We start from the raw sequence: 20,979 nt of genomic DNA on the forward strand, positions 1-20,979 counted from the left end.
CCGGGTGCGCCCGTGGCCGCCTGCTCCACCGCCGGCTGTCGGCTCCCTCCCGCGTCGCCCCGGCTCTGTCCGCGCGGCCGGCTTCGCCAGCGCCCGGCCGCCAGGTCGCCGCGCCCCTATGCTTAGCCCTGGCCGCATCCCGGCCCCGGGTGGTCGAAGCGGGGGCTAATTGCTTTTTTCGTTTTTGATTTAGGGGTGTCTATGTAAAATTCTAATGTCTAGTTTGTAATTTTAGATTAAAATCTACCTGGCACAAAAAGTCATGCCACGTCATAAACTCACTTAACTGAGCCTGATCCGCCGATCAGTGTCTTTTGCAAAAAGATTACCGAAGACATGGTGTTTTCTGCAAAAAAAATGTATTGTAGTGGTTTTCGCAAACCTTGCCTTCAATGTGGTGGTTTTGTGCAATTTACTCTCCGTGTGCAATGTGCTTATTCTTCTTTTCCTCTTTTTTTTTTTAGAATGAGTAACAGATTGCTCAAGGAGCAGGGCAGTATTCAGAGCACATCAGGGTTCGGAACATCACCAGTTAGAAATGAATCATCATTGGATCTTGCACGGCCTGCAAGTGCATGTGCCAACTGATTCTGCTCCCTTCTTGTGTGTTGGACTTGAGCGGTTTCAAACATCTTCAGAACTGATTCGATTTCACGCAGAATAGGGAGCCAGGCTGATCGACCGCCGTGCTCAGAAGATAGCTGGTTTCCAAGGAAAGAACAGTCTGCTTCAGCAACAACGAGGCCAGAAATTTTTTAATTCCTCTTCATACTTTGCGAGAAATTTTACTGGATGACCAACCAATTCTTGTCCTCCATGCCTTACAGAACCATCCCGCAAGTGCCAGCATCGCCATAGCAGAAATAGAATTTTAGCTCGAGTCTCAACATTGCAAGGTAATAATAAATTCTGTAGCCAATCATTTCCCGTATGCGAAAATTGAGACTCGCTTGGTAATCCCCAAATGTCTCAGAGCTCCACTCCTTGCGCAAGAAATCAATGCGTGGAATTCGCCCTCTTCTCCATTCTCGCAGATGATGCAAGTGTTGTCTTTCTCCAAGGTTCGTCTCGGCATTTATTCTTTTTCGTAGCCAGTGTAACAGTAGCAACTCTCCACCCGAAGACTCTGATCTTTGCTGGCACTTTGGCTTTCCAAATAAGGTACCAAATACTTCTGTTATCAGCATCGCAAGTGGAGGTTGAAGCTGCTGGATTGTCCCGTGGTTGCAATATGGTAGCCAGTCTGTACGCACTCCTGGCCGAGAAATTACCTGATTTTTCGTAGTGCCATGCTAGACAATCCTCGACTTCAACTGAAGGGATTTTTATGTTGCATATGGCTTCCGCGTCAAAAGGATAAAACAATTGTTGGATCAGGGGGACATTCCACATTCTCTCATCCGGCAACATCAATTGATTAGCCCATCTCAATCCTGATCTTCTCATGAAACTTCTCATCTTCAAACCCTCTTTCCTGCGTATCCATTGATCCCTTTGAATTTGGATCCTCCTTCCATTACTCACTCTCCAGATAAGACCTTTCTTTAATAATTCAAGACCATGTTCAATACCGCGCCAAACTGGGGAAGCATCCACCGCAAAAACTGTATCCAGGAGGAGCTCCCCGTTTGGGTAGTATTTTGATTTCAACACCCGGGCACAAAGGCTATCTGGTCGTTGGATCAATCTCCACCCCTGTCTAGCAAGGAGAGCTTGCTTGAACAGTTTCATGTCTCGGAAACCGATGCCCCTCCTCTTTTTGGTTTGACCATTTGGTCCCAAGCCATCCAGTGCACTTTACGGTGTCCATCCTCGTCACCCCACTAGAAGTCTCTGATAAGCTTCTCATATTTCTCACAAAATTTTCGTGTCATTTTAAAAATCCCCATGACATATGTCGGAATAGCTTGAACCGTAGACTTCACATAAACTTCTTTGGCGGCATATGACATAAAGCTCTCGGACCAATCCGTACAGCTTTTGGTGAATCTCTCCATGATAGGCTGATAATTTTCTTCCTTCATGCGGCCCCTCAGGGGTGGGGACCCCAAGGTATTTGCTTTCAAAAGTGGATGTATGAACGTCAAACGTAATCTTAATCTCCTGTTGATTCTGTACCGGGCAACGATCACTAAACAAAATCGAACATTTGTTGTTGCTCAACAGTTGGCCAGTGCATCTCTGAAATATCTCTAGTGATTCCCTGACAGCCACCGCTTGTTCGACTGATGCTTTAAAGAACAACAAGCTGTCATCCGCAAACAGTAAATTGGAAATGCCAGGACTGCCACGGGCAATTTTCAGCGGGGTCATGCTCCCATCACTGCACTTCTTCTCAAGGATCGGGCTAGCCCATCCGCCACAAACAGGAACAAATAGATAGGGGCTTAACGGGTCCCCTTGTCTCAACCCTCTTGTGGGGGAGAAGAAATCCAGAATCTCGCCATTGCGCTTCACAGCATACCTCACAGATTTGACACATTTCATGACCGAGCTCGTCCATGTATGACTGAACCCCAACTTTGTGAGAGCTCTTTCCAAAAAGCCCCAATCAACTCGATCATAAGCCTTAGCTAGATCAAGTTTATATGCACAGTGTGTGTTAGTGCTCACTCTGCTATTCGCTCGTTTAATCGCCGCAATTCATGATTTGCAGGCGCAGCGGGTGTCTAACTGCATCCGGTGCGTGCCCGTTCTCACGCTACTGATTTTCTTCCAGTAAACCGACGAGTAGCTGAGCTCCGCCGCGACCTACGCCTCTTTTCAGTGAGCCCCTGCACGTGTTGGTTGGTGTCTTGCGTGAGCTGAGCTCCTTCTCCTTGAGCTTGAGGTTCGCCACACCACACCACAACTCTGAACCTTTACGATCAATTGTATTCTAGAACGGGCCGAGCAATGAGCGGCAGTTATCTCACCACACGACTGCAATGCAATGTTGGTGTTGCGGCCATCCACATACAGTGATGAGGTTCCTCCATATCCTCTGTCTTGGTATTCATTCCTCCGCGAATGTCACCGACTGCATCTGCAGCAGCAATATGTTGCGCCCTTTGGCGACTGCATCGATGAAATGAAACCCAGATCAGCGCACTAGCATCCTCACGAGTGTCCACTGGTGTTTTGCCCTATGGCGGCTCTACTGTTTTGTATGGCACGTCAAGCATGGATGCGGGTCGCGTGTGTACTAGCCTGCTAGGCCGAGTTCTACGCACGTGTTTGGTTGCCTGCACGGTGGTTGGTAGACTGCATATGGATGGACTTTTTTTAAGTTCACATGGTGTTTGCTTACTTGACTCTCATCAATTTTCTGCATCGCACGGTGTTTAAAGCACTGCAGGTTCACGCTGAAGAGAAACCTTGAATTTTCTGCAGTTTCCACTCATGCACTCACGCGGATCAAGAAGTGAGAACGATTCTCTCCTTTTCCATGCAGGGCTGCATGCTCCTCTCACAGCGCATGCGGGAAGCCGCCGCTATCAAACATGCATGCTGCGAAACCATACCAACCACCATACAGGCAACCAAACAAACATGACTACGTCGTGTTTTGCACAGTTTTTCTTCAACCTGCTCAGCCTGGCTAGTTTTCCTCATACAACCTGGTTCAATGGCTGCATGCAACCAAACACATCTTAACAAACCAACACTGGGCAGGCGCTACGTGATTGTGTCTGTGCGCGTGGACTCTGACATTGACACTGGCGAGTTGGCCTGGGTGATGGGCTTCGAGTCATTCATTCGCTTGTCCTCATAGCAACCTCCTCCTTCGCCTCCCTCGTGGATGAGATGTCGAACATCTTCCTGACTGCGTCGTACTACACCGGCTCTCTTGCTTTAGGCATACCAGCGAACATCATGCGGGCACCAATCTGCTCCCCACCAGGCGTCCGTGTCCTCTCTGAGAAAAGCAACAGCACCACATTGACGTTGATGATGAAAGGCACTTGCCCGACGGTGGTTGTCGTGGACTGCCGACCGAGCTGCTTGGCGGCATGGAAATACGGAGCCTTGTAATGCTCTGTCCATGACGGCATTTGCATGTTGGTGACGATAGCAGTCCCCGCGTCTCAGGCCCCGACCTCCACCATGTACGCGACCAGCATGCCCACTGCCATGTCCGCCACCAACACGCCCTCCTCCAGGTCTATGCGTCTGCGGCGCGAGGGAAGACGAGAGTGGGCGAAAAAAGACGGGAATTGGATGGAAAGCGACGGGATGAAAAAAGAGAGTGGGGGGATTTTGCCGCGAAAACAGTGCGACCAGTTACAAAAGCGGGGGCTTCGCCTTAATTTTGGGTGTGCCTAGGGCGTCGGAGTCCTACATGATTCGTATCCAGACTCCCGCAAAGCCCCCTGGTTTGGTTTCGGTTCACTGGAAAATTATGGCCCGGACTGCTCCGTGAACCGATAGGGTCGGTGTTGTATAGCATACGGGGTCCGGACAGCCGCATCGGGATGGATACGTGCGGTTTGAGGGTGTGAATAGAGCAATCGCAAAATTTAAATAAAGAAATGTGGTCTCTGTTCGCAGGAGAACGAAACTTTGCACCACATCCTTGTGGGTTGCACGTTTTCTCGCATTACTTGGCATGAAGTGCTATCTTGGTGTCGTCTGCCCGTGCCAACACCGGACGGCACGGTGCCATTCTTCCCATGGTGGTCAGACGCCGCTGCCGCTGCCCCTAACTGCCTCCGCAAGGATTTTGCTTCGCTAGCCATCATCACCGCCTGGGCCATCTGGAAGCAAAGGAACGCAGTCATCTTCGAGAATGCGCAACCATCTCACACCCAGCTACTCTCAAGCATCAAGGATGAAGCCCGGCAATGGGGACGCGCTGGGGCCAAAGGACTAGCCGCGATCATCCCTGTAACCCGATCGCTTTGTACTAGGGCTGAGCAACCCCTTCTCCCTCTGCTCACTTGTGACCTCATCGGCGCCTACTAGTCAACGACCTTGTATTCTCTTTTTCCTATCAATGAAAAGATACAGCCTCGAGCATATTCGCGAAAAAAAGGTAAATGCAACATACTAGCAAACCACCACAACTTGTTATCTCCGGATGCATGCCTGACCACGCATGCATTGCCTTGGAACCGAAGGATAATAAACGCGTTTACCACTTGTTCTCTCCCGATCGATCAGCTGGTAAAGTAAGGAATCCCACCATTTTTTCTTCAAGGACGGGCGTTTTTGTGGGCAGGAGCGAGCACTGGCGCCGTACCACGTCCGTGCAATCAACCGCCCTACTACGTGTCTCCATTAGCTGCCATAAGAGGAAGGTCAAAGTCCCCAGCCCCCCATGACGGGGTGATCGCATATATAACATCCATCCAAACCATGTCCAGGCTGACTCGACATCGCCATGTCATCGACGAGAGCGCGGCGGAGCGGCGGCCGGTGGCGGCACGTGACGGTGGTGGACGCGGGGTGCCGGTGCCGCCCGCGCCGCGCGAGGCTGCCGTCCTTCCTCTGGCCGTCCACGAAGCCGCCGGTGACGATGAGCAGCAGCAGCTCCCATCCGTCATCCTTCTTCCCCTCCTCCGCCTCCGCCCACGTCTACAAGCACCACCAGGAGCCGGTAGCGACGAAGAAGGTGACGGCAAAGGCGTCGGCGCCGGTGGCGACGAAGAAGGTGGGCAGCAATCCGGCGAAAAGGGGGCGCGAGAAGATGGCAGCGGCGGCCGGGGAGGAGGAGGAGGAGGACGTTGGCGTGGCGGTGGAGAAGGAGTCGTCGGACCCGCGGGCGGACTTCCGTGACAGCATGGGGCGGATGGTGGTGGAGATGGGGCTCGGCGACTGGGACGGCCTCCGCTCCATGCTTCGCCGCCTGCTCGCGCTCAACGCGCCGCGACACCACGCCGCCATCCTCGCAGCCTTCGCCGAGGTCTGCGCCCAGCTAGCCGGCCCCTCGGAGTCTCCAGCGTCGCCGCCTCCGGCGTATCAATCAATACACGCGTGATGAGTGACCATTCGTCGGCCCGGCAAGCCGGCCAGGTCGTCTGCTCGTGTTTCTTTTCTGTGCGGTCTCAAGATCCTGGCACCACCTTGGTGTGCACATAAACCTGCGACTACCAACAGTGTCGTATAATGTGTGTGCTTGTGTGGCCTTCAGTTTTGCATGAAGGTCAGCAAGGAAGCTTGTTAGTTAATCAGCTCAAATATGTAACTATTTATGTACGATTAGCAGTGCTGTGTTTTATTATTCTATACATGCATTAGGCACTTTCTAATGTAATGAGCCGCTCTTCATTGGTGGGATTCACTCTTTTCTATATATCTACTCCCTCCGTCTCATCGCGAAAATGGATTTAAATGGATGTCTTCGAAACTAAAATACACTAGACTATTTTGATCGGTTGTCTTGTTTTGTTTTTATTTTAATCTGGGTCAGCTTAAGTTTTAGCAATTGTGTTATGATAGTGTTTATTGTTTGTATAGTGTGCTAGGCTGCTGTTGGGGACGGTATTTGTTCTGAGAGGAGAGTGAAATTGTTTGGTGCATGGTTGTAGTGTCTTTACACGTTTTGGCCTCGGTGTCTGCCAATGTAGTTGTGTGAGCCCCCTAAGAACTCCTACTCCGCGCTGAAACCATGGAATTGCTAGGTTCCGAATGTTGAAAAGAAAACTTCACTCACGTTGAAAATTCATAAATTTTGAAGGATGAATCGATGAAATTTTTATTTAAATTTGAATTAAAACAACGGGATACTCTCTCCATTTTCTTACTCCGCATATAAGATTTTTCTTAAGTAAAACTTCATTTAGTTTAACAAAGTTTATATGAAAAAATATCTACATTCGCAATACCAAATCAATACCATTAGATGCATCATAGAACTAATTTGTATATTGTACACCTTTAGTATTTGAGATGTTTATATATTTGTAATATAAATTTGGTGAAACTTTATGAAGCTCGACTTAGGATAAAACTAGTATGCGGAGGAAAAAATAGCGGAGGGAGTATTAACATTGTAGCAACAACTGCACGGCATAAAAATATCAATAGCACACACACGTGGGTTTCAAACAGTAGACCTATTCAAGGGGAGCAGTGCAGCCTACCAATGGGTTAGACGAGGGGTTGTTTATAAATTAGCTAGAATTCCACCTTATTTATATAAAATAATTTAAAATACAGAAATATTTCAAACGAAACAGTTCTTTTTTTCTGCTCACACATGAAATTGGGTCGAAATTTTCCTTGATTGCTGCTATATAACGCTCATATGGCCATCCCATGAAACTCTTGCTTGCTTAACTTGGCTCCCTTCTCCGCTCGCTTGTTTAGCTTTTTTCACTTGCTCCATTAATAACTATGAGAAAAAAACTGACTAACATTTTTAGTTCATTTTTTAATCAAAATATGTAAACAGATTAAAACAAAATAGAATTTCAAAATTATGCGAATTTAAAAACGTTCATGGATTAAAAAAATGCAAAATGGAAAAAGCTTCTATAACTAAATAAATGTTCACTAACTTTAAAATTATTTTTGAACTTTACAAATATCCATAGTTAAATGTTCCTAAATTTTAGAAAATGGTTACAATTTTTTATAATGTTCACAATTTGAATAAATGTTCATGGATTAAAATTTGTAAAATGGAGAAGGAAAAAACGAAACCCAAATCACTCAACCAACTACACACACTCACAGACGGACGCCTTAGCGACCCAAGCCCCAATGCATCAGGAGGCTCCAAATCATGTGAGTTTAGGGCCCATTCGGAAGCTCGCTGGCTTCCAAAACGAGCCAGCTTCTCGTGGAGTCAGCGCTAGCTAGCTTCTCATGGGAGCTAGCGAGCGTTCGACTGTCGAAAACAGTTCGTGGCAGACTGTAGCGAGAGAAAACAGTTTGTGGCGAGATGTAGCGAGAGGAAAACGCTTCGAGGGGGCACTTCAGGAGGGCATTCCCACGTAATATCGAGCAACTCCAGCTTCTCGTTTTCGCGAAGCTGCACGATCGCTGCTTCGAAAATTTGCACCGCAGGCTGCTAGTTCTCCAGGAGCGGGCTCCTTGAAGCTGCGGCGTTCGGCCAGCTCCTCGTCCGCTTCCGGAGAAGCGTGGAGCAGGAGCACTTTCGAACGGGCCCTTAGTATCTTAATAGATTTGTCTTGTAATACTTTTATTTATTGTGTGGTGTGATACTATGTTTATCATATTGTAAGACTATGTGATGTCGCTATCTCCATGGCCAAGATATGTTATGCTTTATGTGTTATCCATTTTCGCTTTGTCTTACATGCTTTGCTCTCTCACCACACCTCTTGCATGTGATCCTTGCATCGTCTTTAAATATCTTGTTGATGTCTTTCAATCTTGCTTTGTTCAAGTTGCTTCTTATGATCCTCAATATCATTTTGAGCTTTGCAAGATTTATTGCTAGATCTGAACCTGCACCTCACTGAACTCTCCATCTCCCTAAGCAACCAAAACTCAATTGTTAAAAGTGGCTACTAGAAAGGAAGCAGATTAGGAGCACTCGGGGTGCTCCACCCCTCTATATTCAAAATAATTTAGTAATTCAAAAAAGGTCAAAAAAATCCCAAACATTTTTGGAATCAAATATGACCAGATATTATACTCGTATAAAAAGTTTGGCCAAGGAATGATTCCCGTTGACTTCAGGGAAAAAACAAATTTGTGACGATAATATTGCATGAATAGTACTTGTATCTAGTGTTTTTGGCAAATCTTTAACCCTGGATATAATGAAAGTCGTTCCCTGTTTAATCATTTTTATACGAGTGCAATACTTGGTCATGTTTGATTCCATAAAAAGTTTGCAATTTTTGACTTTTTATTGAATTACTAAATTATTTTTCAATATAGGGGGTGTGGCATCTGAGTGCTATGTATTTTCGCTACTGCAAATTTCTCATAGAAAGGCATTGTACAGTCTCTCACACTCGCATGTATTGTCTGCAGAGCATGAATTTTGACTAGGTCTTCTGCCACCTTTGTTCAACGGTTGCTGGCGCACCAACTCGAGAAAATTGCACAATTTTAGTCGCCGGTAACTTCAACCCATAACAAATGGTGTTTTTTTCCCAGTTCAGACGCTTGTGAAAATGGAACATGCCAAGCACAAAGAAGTATGGCTCAAGTAAGGAGGAACCATGAGAATATTTGCCGCAAAAAAAGAACATTGAGAATATGCCATGTAGAGAGAAAATTAGCTTAAGCAAAGATAAACCTTCAATTCTGAAGAAGTATATGTAAGTGCATATAGTGCACTATAGACATTAACAACATCTTTTGGAGTTAATTTTGACTCCAGAATATATGTTACATTTCTGAAAACCTTATTAATGTTATCATCATGCACAAATAAAAAATATGAATAACTACATGAATAGAAATGATGACCTTCTTATGTGGTTCTTACAAATTATTTTTTGCTAAGATGACATGTGTAGCATTGAAAAATAAAAATACAGGAGACCTTAATTGAATTTCATGCCCCAACTTCTTAGATGAAATATAGGAATTATTACGAGCCGAATCTGGAGGCGAGGATCAATCTAGCGTAGTGTCACTATTCATGTCCTAAATTTTTAGATGAAGTATACCCAAGCCTCTATTGCAGGCAAGATTTTCGCCGTGAGAATCGGCCACTTGGGTGTGTGCGGCTCAGGCTGTTCGTGTGTGTTTGTGTGTAAGTACGTGCCGTCCCTTTCCGTTGTTTGAACGTGGTTTCTTTCTTATGTGCTATCTGAAGGAAATATGCCCTAGAGGCAATAATAAAGTTATTATTTATTTCCTTATTTCATGATAAATGTTTATTATTCATGCTAGAATTGTATTAACCGGAAATATAATACATGTGTGAATACATAGACAAACATAGTGTCACTAGTATGCCTCTACTTGACTAGCTCGTTTATCAAAGATGGTTATGTTTCCTAGCCATAGACAAAAGAGTTGTCATTTGATTAATGGGATCACATCATTAGGAGAATGATGTGATTGACATGACCCATTCCGTTAGCCTAGCACTTGATCGTTTAGTATGTTGCTATTGCTTTCTTCATGACTTATACATGTTCCTGTAACTATGAGAATTATGCAACTCCCGTTTATCGGAGGAACACTTTGGGTACTACCAAACATCACAACGTAACTGGGTGATTATAAAGGAGTACTACAGGTGTCTCCGAAGGTACATGTTGAGTTGGCGTATTTCGAGATTAGGTTTTGTCACTCCGATTGTCGGAGAGGTATCTCTGGGCCCTCTCGGTAATGCACATCTTTATAAGCCTTGCAAGCAATATGACCAAATGAGTTGGTTACGGAATGATGCATTACGGAACGAGTAAAGAGACTTGCCAGTAACGAGATTGAACTAGGTATTGGATACCGACGATCAAATCTCGGGCAAGTAACATACCGATGACAAAGGGAACAACGTATGTTGTTATGCGGTTTGACCAACAAAGATCTTCGTAGAATATGTAGGAACCAATATGGGCATCCAGGTTCCGCTATTGGTTATTGACCGAGAATAGTTCTAGGTCATGTCTACATAGTTCTCGAACTCGTAGGGTCCGCAGGCTTAACGTTACGATGACAGTTATATTATGAGTTTATGAGTTTTGATGTACCGAAGGAGTTCGGAGTCCCGGATGAGATCGGGGACATGACGAGGAGTCTCGAAATGGTCGAGACGTAAAGATCGATATATTGGACGACTATATTCGGAGTTCGGAAAGGTTTCGAGTGATTCGGGTATTTTTCGGAGTACCGGAGAGTTACGGGAATTCGCCGGGGGAAGTATTGGGCCTTATTGGGCCATTGAAACTACTCCATCTCACGTAATGATCGGACATGGTTTAGTTGATTTGGCTCACGTGATCACTTAGATGACTACAGAGATGTCTGTCTAAGTGGGAGTTCTTAAGTAATATGATTAATTGAACTTGAATTTATCATGAACTTAGTCCTGGTAGTATTTTGCAAATTGTGTTATAGATCAATAGCTCGCGTTGTTGCTTCCCTATGTTTTTGCTTCCCTATGTTTTTATATGTGTTCCTAGAGAAAACTATGTTGAAAAATGTTAGTAGCAATGATGCGGACTTGGTCCGTGATCTGAGGTTTATCCTCATTGCTGCACAGAAGAATTATGTCCTTGATGCACCGCTAGGTGACATACCTATTGCAAGAGCAGATGTAGACGTTATGAACGTTTGGCTAGCTCAATATAATGACTACTTGATAGTTTAGTGCACCATGCTTAACGGCTTAGAATCGGGACTTCAAAGATGTTTTGAACATCATGGACCATATGAGATGTTCCAGGAATTGAAGTTAATATTTCAAACAAATACCCGAGTTGAGAGATATGAAGTCTCCAACAAGTTCTATTGCTAAAAGATGGAGGAGAATCGCTCAACTAGTGAGCATGTGCTCAGATTGTCTGAGTACTTCAATCGCTTGAATCAAGTGGGAGTTAATCTTCCAGATAAGATAGTGATTGACAGAATTCTCTAGTCACCATCACCAAGTTAGTAGAACTTTGTGATGAACTATAATATGCAAAGGAGAACGGAAACGATTCCCAAGCTCTTCGTGATGCTGAAATCAACGAAGGTAGAAATCAAGAAAAACATCAAGTGTTGATAGTTGACAAGACCACTAGTTTCAAGAAAAGGGCAAAGGGAAGAAAGGAAAATTCAAGAAGAACGGCAAGCAAGTTGCTGCTCAAGTGAAGAAGCCCAAATCTGGTCCTAAGCCTGAGACTAAGTGCTTCTACTGCAAAGGGACTGGTCACTGGAAGCGGAACTACCCCAAGTGATTGGCGGATAAGAAGGATGGCAAAGTGAACATAAGTATATTTGATATTGATGTGTACTTTACTAGTGTTTATAGCAACCCCTCAGTATTTGATACTAGTTCAGTTGCTAAGATTAGTAACTCGAAACGGGATTGCAGAATAAACAGAGACTAGTTAAGGGTGAAGTGACGATGTATGTTGGAAGTGGTTCCAAGATTGATATGATCATCATCGCACACTCCCTATACTTTCGGGATTAGTGTTGAACCTAAATAAGTGTTATTTGGTGTTTGCATTGAGCATGAATATGATTTGATCATGTTTATTGCAATACGGTTATTCATTTAAGTTAGAAAATAATTGTTGTTCTGTTTACATGAATAGAACCTTCTATGGTCATACACACCAACGAAAATGGTTTGTTGGATCTCGATCGTAGTAATACACATATTCATAATATTGAAGCCAAAAAGATGCAAAGTTAATAATGATAGTGCAACTTATTTGTGGCATTGCCGTTTGGGTCATATCGGTGTAAAGCGCATGAAGAAACTTCATAAAGATGGATTTTCGGAATCACTTGGTTATGAATCATTTGATGCTTGCGAACCGTGCCTATTGGGCAAGATGACTAAAACTCCATTCTCCGGAACAATGGAACGAGCTACTGACTTATTGGAAATAATACATACCGATGTATGCGATCCAATGAGTGTTGATGCTCGTGGCAAATATCGTTATTTTCTGACCTTCACAAGATGATTTGAGCAGATGTGGGTATATCTACTTGATGAAACATAAGTTTGAAATAGTTGAAAGGTTCAAAGAATTTCAGAGTGAAGTGGAAAAATCATCATAACAAGAAAATAAAGTTTCTGCGATCTGATCGTGGAGACGAATATTTGAGTTACGAGTTTGGTCTTCAATTAAAACAATGTGGAATAGTTTCACAAACTCATGCCGCCTAGAACACCACAGCTTTATGGTGTGTCCAAACGTCGTAACCGCACTTTATTGGATATGGTGCGATTTATGATGTCTCTTATCGATTTTACCACTATCGTTTTGGGGTTGTGCATTAGAGACAGCTGCATTCACGTTTAAAAGGGCACCATCTAAATCCGTTGAGACGACACCATATGAACTATGGTTTAGTAGTAAACCTAAGCTGTCATTTCTTAAAGTTTGGAGTTGCGATGCTTATATGAAAAAAGTTTCAACCTGATAAGCTCAAACCCAAATCGGAGAAGTGTGTCTTCATAGAATGCCCAAAGTTAACTATTGGGTACACCTTCTATCACAGATCGGAAGGCAAGTTATTCATTGCTAAGAATGGATCCTTTCTAAAGAAGGAGTTTCTCTCGAAAGAAGTGAGTGGGAGGAAAGTAAAACTTGATGAGGTAACTGTACCTGCTCCCTTATTGGAAAGTAGTTCATCACAGAAATCTGTTCCTGTGACTACTACACCAATTAGTGAGGAAGTTAATGATGATGATCATGAAACTTCAAATTAAGTTACTACAGAACCTCGTAGGTCTTCCAGAGTAAGATCCGCACCAGAGTGGTACGGTAATCCTGTTCCGGAAGTCATGTTACTAGACCATGATGAACCTACGAACTATGAGGAAGCGATGATGAGCCCAGATTCCACGAAATGGCTTGAGGCCATAAAATCTGAGATATGATCCATGTATGAGAACAAAGTATGGACTTTGATTGACTTGCTCGATGATCAGCAAGCCATGTTAAATAAATGGATCTTCAAGAGGAAGACGGACATTGATAGTAGTGTTACTATCTACTAAGCTCAACTTGTTGCGAAATGTTTTCAACAAGTTCAAGGTGTTGAATACGATGAGATTTTCTCACTCGTATAAAAGCTTAAGTCTGTCTGAATCATGTTAGCAATTGACACATTTTATGAAATCTGGCAAATAGATGTCAAAACTGCATTCCTTAATGGATTTATTAAAGAAGAGTTGTATATGATGCAACCAGAAAGTTTTTGTCAATCCTAAAGATGCTAACAAAGTGTGCAAGCTCCAGCAATCCATCAATGGACTGGTGCAAGCATCTCAGAGTTGGAATATACGCTTTGATGAGTTGATCAAAGCATATGGTTTTATACAGACTTTTGAAGAAGCCTGTATTTACAAGAAAGTGAGTGGGAGCTCTGTAGCATTTCTAATATTATATGTGGATGACATATTGTTAATTGGAAATGATATGGAAATTCTGGATAGCATGAAAGGATACTTGAATAAGAGTTTTTCAAAGCAAGACCTCGGTGAAGCTGCTTACACATTGAGCATCAAGATCTATATAGATAGATCAAGACGCTTGATAAGATTTTTCAATGAGTACATACCTTGATAAACTTTTGAAATAGTTCAAAATGGAATAGTCAAAGAAGGAGTTCTTGCCTGTGTTACAAGGTGTGAAGTTGAGTAAGACTCAAGACCCGACCATTGCAAAAAATAGAAAGAGAATGAAAAGTCATTTCCTATGCCTCAGTCATAGGTTCTATAAAGTATGCTATGCTGTGAACCAGACCTATTGTATACCTTGCTCTGTGTTATGGCAAAGGAATACAATTTTGATCTAATAAATAGATCACTGTACATGGGTCATGAATATCCTTAGTGAGGACTAAGGAGACGTTTCTCGATTATGGAGGTGATAAAAGAGCCCGTCGTAAAAGTTACAACGATGCAAGCTTTTACACCAATCCAGATGACTCTAAGTCTCAATCTGGATACATATTGAAAGTGGGAGCAATTAGCTAGAGTAGCTCCGTGCAGAGCATTGTGGACATAGAATATTTGCGAAATACATACGGCTCTGAATATGACAGACCCGTTGACTAAGCTTCTCTCACGAGCAAAACATGATCATACCTTAGTACTCTTTTGGGTGTTAATCACATAGCGATGTGAACTAGATTATTGACTCTAGTAAACCCTTTGGGTGTTGATCACATGATGATGTGAACTATGGGTATTAATCACATGCAGATGTGAATATTGGTGTTAAATCACATAGTGATGTGAACTAGATTATTGACTCTAGTGCAAGTGGGAGACTGAAGGAAATATGCCCTAGAGGCAATAATAAAGTTATTATTTATTTCCTTATTTCATGATAAATGTTTATTATTCATGCTAGAATTGCATTAACCGGAAATATAATACATGGGTGAATACATAGACAAACATAGTGTCACTAGTATGCCTCTACTTGACTAGCTCGTTTATCAAAGATGGTTATGTTTCCTAGCCATGGACAAAAGAGTTGTCATTTGATTAATGGGATCACATCATTAGGAGAATGATGTGATTGACATGACCCATTCCGTTAGCCTAGCACTTGATCGTTTAGTATGTTGCTATTGCTTTCTTCATGACTTATACATCTTCCTGTAACTATGAGAATTATGCAACTCCCGTTTACCGGAGGAACACTTTGGGTACTACCAAACGTCACAACGTAACTGGGTGATTATAAAGGAGTACTACAGGTGTCTCCGAAGGTACATGTTGAATTGACGTATTTCGAGATTAGGTTTTGTCACTCCGATTGTCGGAGAGGTATCTCTGGGCCCTCTCGGTAATGCACATCTTTATAAGCCTTGCAAGCAATGTGACCAAATGAGTTGGTTACGGAATGATGCATTACGGAACGAGTAAAGAGACTTGCCAGTAATGAGATTGAACTAGGTATTGGATACCGACGATCAAATCTCGGGCAAGTAACATACCGATGACAAAGGGAATAACATATGTTGTTATGCGGTTTGACCGACAAAGATCTTCGTAGAATATGTAGGAACCAATATGGGCATCCAGGTTCCGCTATTGGTTATTGACCGAGAATAGTTCTAGGTCATGTCTACATAGTTCTCGAACCTGTAGGGTCTGCACGCTTAACGTTACGATGACAGTTATATTATGAGTTTATGAGTTTTGATGTACCGAAGGAGTTCGGAGTCCCGGATGAGATCGGGGACATGACGTTGAGTCTCGAAATGGTCGAGACGTAAAGATCGATATATTGGACGACTATATTCGTAGTTCGGAAAGGTTCCGAGTGATTCGGGTATTTTTCGGAGTACCGGAGAGTTACGGGAATTCGCCGGGAGAAGTATTGGGCCTTATTGGGCCATACGGGAAAGAGAGAGGGGCTGCCTAGGGCAGGCCGCGCGCCCCCCCAAGGCCTAGTCCGAATTGGACTAGGGGGAGGGGCCGCACCCCCTCCTTCCTTCCCTTCTCTCTTCCCTTTCCTTCTCTCCTACTCCTACTACATGGAAGGTCTCCTAGTTGGACTAGGAAAGGAGGGAGTCCTACTCCCGATGGGAGTAGGACTCCTCCCTGGCGCGCCCTCCCTTGGCCGGCCGCCCCCTCCCCCTTGCTCCTTTATATACGGGGGCAGGGGGGCACCCCATAACACACAAGTTGATCTACGGATCGTTCCTTAGCCGTGTGCGGTGCCCCCCTCCACCATATTCCACCTCGGTCATATCGTCGCGGAGTTTAGGCGAAGTCCTGCGTCGGTAGAGCATCATCATCGTCACCACGCCGTCGTGCTGACGGAACTCATCCCCGAAGCTTTGCTGGATCGGAGTCTGGGGATCGTCATCGAGCTGAACGTGTGCTGAACTCGGAGGTGTCGTACGTTCGGTACTTGGATCGGTCGGATCGTGAAGACGTACGACTACATCAACCGCATTGTCATAACGCTTCCGTTTACGGTCTACGAGGGTACGTGGACAACACTCTCCCCTCTCGTTGCTATGCCATCACCATGATCTTGCGTGTACGTAGGAAATTTTTTGAAATTACTACGTTCCCCAACACTATCGCTTTCGGTTCTTCTAATGTGGTTGTTTTTTTAGTGTGTGCCACTGCCCATTCTAGCTGTAGCGTGCAAGTTTTCAAATTTTGGCTTCCTTTGTTTATTTACTCTCTTTGGACATAAATTGGCCCTCATCAAAAGCATATGTTTGAAACAGATAGTTCATCAAGCTTGCAAAGCACAACCACTATCAGGTTTATCCATGATGATCAAGCTGTTAGCTAATCTCATAGTGGTGACAAGTAATAACAATAAAGAGCTATTAACAGAACGCGTGAGATCAAATCAATCAAAATAGTACAAAAAACTCATAAACATAAGCTACAGATAATTCAAGGCAAAAAGAAGAGAGGAATTAGCTGATTAATTGTGTTGTTGCATGCATGCAGACTAATTGGGTGAGGCAGCGTGGCAGCAAGCGGATCCATTGGAGCTGGCCAGTTGATTGGGACTTGATTGCAGCTGCGAGACGACAAAAGGTGTCAGCCATAGCTATGCGACCAATCCGAACTTCCTGTTGGAGGGACTAGGGATTCAACACACTTTCATTAGCACAAAGGCTGGGCATATATACACTTACAGAACCACAGCCGTGGCCGGGACGTGTGTCACTACCTCTACCACTCGCCCCACTACTGCCATCATCGTGCCTAGTCTCTGAGCACAACCGCTCGTGGTGACTATTGTGTCAACACACACACGCACACAAGCTACATACTCTAACACCCCCCGCAGTCGTGACGTCGCCTGTGGAGACGCAAAGACTGGAGCGAAATTCCCGGAAGACATCAGCTGGCAAGCCCTTGGTCATCACGTCGGCGAACTGCTGCCGTGTAGGGATGTGCAGGACGCGAAACTCGCCGAGGGCGACGCGCTCGCGGACGAAGTGGATGTCGAGCTCGACATGCTTCGTTCATCTATGGTGAACTGGGTTGCTGGAGAGGTAGACCACCGAGATGTTGTCGCAGAAGACCAGCGTCGCAGAGCGAACCGGGCAGAGCAGTTCACCGAGGAGCTGACGAAGCCAAACGCACTCGGCAACAGCGTTCGCCACAGCACGGTACTCGGCCTCCGCGCTGGAGCGAGAGACTGTAGCCTGGCGCTTGGACGACCAGCTGACGAGGGCGTCGCCAAGATAGACGCAGAAGCCTGAGGTAGAATGGCGCGTGTCCGGGCAACCAGCCCAGTCAGCATCTGTGTAGGCGCGTAGCTCGAGGTTCGCCGAGGCGTGCAGATGAAGTCCAAAGTTGGTGGAGCCCCGGACGTAGCGCAGCACACGCTTGAGTAGAGCCATGTGACAAGCGGGCGAATCATGCATGTGCAAACACACTTGTTGCACCGCATAGGCCAGCTCCGGGCGCGTGATGGGGAGGTACTGTAGTGCACCAGCGAGGCTGCGGTACTCGGCGGGATCATCGACGGGCGGGCCATCAACAGAGGGCAGCTTGGCCTTGGTGTCGATGGGAGTTGCCACCGGCTTGCAGTTGTCCATGCTTGCTCGCTCGAGGATGTCATCCGCGTACTGCTGCTGGGACAGGAAGAAGCCCGACGGCGAGCGAGTGACATGAATGCTGAGGAAGTAATGGAGGGCACCAAGGTCCTTCATGGCGAACTCGCCCGTGAGCCTGGAGACGATGCGCTGGAGAAGAGCGGGGCTCGAGGCAGTAAGAACAATGTCATCCACGTAGAGCAGCAGGAACGCGGCATCAGCGCCATTGTTGTAGAGAAACAACGAGCTGTCAGAGCGAGTGGCACGGAAGCCAATGGAGGCGACAAAGCTCGCGAACCGTAGAAACCACGCCCGCGGCGCCTGTTTGAGGCCATAGAGGGACTTGGCAAGGCGACAGACATGATCGGGTTTGGTTTCGTCCACAAACCCAGCCGGCTGCAAGCAATAGACTTCCTCCTGGAGCGTGCCATGGAGGAATGCGTTCTTTATGTCAAGTTGATGAACGGGCCAGCTCCGGGAGGCAGCGATCGTTAATACAGCGAGGATTGTGGCAAGTTTGACGACGGGTGAGAATGTCTCACCATAGTCGACACCGGGGCGCTGGCGGAACCCACGAATAACCCATCGGGCTTTGTATCACTCGAGCGAGCCGTCGGCACGAGTTTTGTGACGAAAAACCCATTATCCAGAGATGAGGTTGGCGCGAGGTGGGCGGGGCACGAGCTCCCAGGTGCGGTTGTCGACCAGGGCGGCGAACTCGTCGCGCATCGCAGCGAGCCAGTTTGGTTCGCGCATGGCAACATGGACGGAAGTGGGAAGAGGAGAGGCGCCCGAGGGTGGTGCGGTGTCGATGATGCAAGCATAGTCCTTGGCATAGCGTGTGTTTGGCTGGAAGATGCCGGCCCGCGCACACGTGATGACGCCACGCGGTAGAGAGGAAGTGGGCGGATGATCAGGTAGCAGGCCACGCGAGGAAGCGGTGCTGGTAGAAGAGCTAGTCGCTGAAACTGAGCCACCTGCTGAAGCGGAGCTGCGGTCTGAATTTGATTCAGGAGCGCAAGCTGGCACAAAGGGCCCGCCAGGGCCATCTGATGATGAGTGAATGGTGGAAGTTGAATCGCGCACTCGCGCCGGAGGAGGGAGACAGGTGCGCCGGCAGAGCGAGCAGAGTGCGAGAGCGAGGGGTGTGTGCACGGAGCGGTGTTGGGTGGGGTTGAGATGCGCGACGGTAGGCAGCCACCTAGCAACAGAGGTGAGGTTGGAGGGCATACGCGCGGAGGAGGCGTCAGGGGCTCAACCGTGGAGAACGGGAACATGCGCTCGTCGAAGCGAACATGGCGCGCGATGTGATCACACGGCCGGAGGCACGTCAAAGCACCGATAGCCACGGTGATCAGTAGAGTACCCGAGGAAGACACAGGCGACAGAGCGGTGCTCGAGCTTGTGGCGCGCGGTGGCGGATGTGTTGGGGTAACACAGACAGCCGAACACGCGAAGAATGGGATAGTCTGGTGCAATGCCGAGAAGGAGTTCATGCGGTGTAAGGGGTGAACTGGCGCGGCATGGCCGGCGGTTCAGGAGGAAAGTGGAGACGCTGAGTGCTTCTGCCCAAAAACGGGACGGCATGGAGGCGTGGAACAGAAGGGAGCGAACTCCATCATTGAGCGTGTGCAAGATGCGTTCCGCCTTGCCGTTCTGTGGACTGGTGTAAGGGCAAGAGAGCCAAAGCGTCGTGCCGTGAGTGGCGAGCAGTGAGCGAACGGCCGCATTGTCGAATTCGTGGCCATTGTCAGTCTGCAGGGCAAGGAGCGGGAGCTCGAACTGAGTCTAAACGTAGGCGAAAAACTGAACAATGACAGGCAGAGCTTCAGACTTGTGATGCAAGGGAAACATCCACACATAATGGTATAATCGTCGAGGATTACAAGATAAAACTGGTAACCGGAGACACTAGTTACAGCAGATGTCCAAATATCTAAGTGTAACAGCTGAAAAGGAAAGAAACTACGTGTGGTAGATTGCTGGAACGGGAGCCGTGTGTGATTGCGCAGACGACATGCGCGGCAGGAGTGGGTGGAGGATGGGGTGCACGCGAACTCGAAACCGGTGATCGGAGCACGCCCCGAGTGTCCCAGCCGCTGATGCCAGAGGTCGATGGTGACCACGCCGGCAAACGGAAGAGCGGGACGCAAGGAGGAAGCACCAGCGACGAGGTACAGGTCGCCTTCCGAATCACATCGGAGAATCACCGTCCGGGTGCGGAGGTCCTTGACAGAAAAACCAAACGCATCAAACTCTACTGAAACTGTATTTTCACGACAGAGTTGACGAACAGATAACAGATTTTTAACAAGGGACGGTGTGAGAAGAACGCTACAGAGTGCGAGAGCGTTGGCAGAGGTGGCAATTGAGCCCGTGCCAACGTGCGTGATGGGAAGGTGGGCGCCATTCTCGACGATGATAGAGGTGTGTGTGGAGGAAGGACGAAGAGAGGAGAGAATACCCGGGTTGGACGCCATATGCGCGGCGGCGCCGGAGTCGAGGTATCAGTCAGATGTGCTGCCCAACGATGAGGGTCCGGCTGTAGCGCTGTGCAGCGCGGCCTGAAGCGACGCCATGTCCCAGGTCTGCTGTGGTTGAGGAGGCGGGATAGCCGTGTAGTCATAGCCAGGTGGTGGGCCGCCGGGGGCGCCGTAGCCGTACAGCGGTGCAGATGGCATAGCCATCATGGCCTGCTGATGAGGGGTCCCGGGGCGAGGCCCGAGCACGCCGGCTCCAGGTGCGCGCCAGGTGACAGGCCAAGCCTGAACGAGGCCTGTCCAGGAGTTGGCGTCGGGCGCCGGTGCGGGATAGCCGGGCGGAGGCCGTGGCGACTGCGGGCCAGCAGAGCTAGAGGCCCCC

The 20,979-nt window shown here is 46.9% G+C and overlaps 1 protein-coding gene across 1 annotated transcript; it reads left to right on the plus strand.

Annotated features, from left to right (window-relative positions):
- Nucleotides 1–5,362: 5,362 nt before the first annotated feature.
- On the plus strand, nucleotides 5,363–6,194 carry LOC119311579 (transcription repressor OFP8-like). The gene has a single exon (XM_037587234.1). It carries the CDS (start codon nucleotides 5,363–5,365, stop codon nucleotides 5,957–5,959), a length of 597 nt encoding a protein of 198 aa, XP_037443131.1. The 3' UTR covers nucleotides 5,960–6,194.
- Nucleotides 6,195–20,979: the final 14,785 nt, after the last annotated feature.

This window comes from Triticum dicoccoides, chromosome 1B (genome assembly GCF_002162155.2).
Source record: "Triticum dicoccoides isolate Atlit2015 ecotype Zavitan chromosome 1B, WEW_v2.0, whole genome shotgun sequence".
Classification (NCBI taxonomy): Eukaryota; Viridiplantae; Streptophyta; class Magnoliopsida; order Poales; family Poaceae; genus Triticum; species Triticum dicoccoides.

Coding starts and splice junctions, on each gene's coding strand:
- LOC119311579 (XM_037587234.1), top strand. CDS start 5,363: ATGTCATCGACGAGAGCGCGGCGGAGCGGCGGCCGGTGGCGGCACGTG.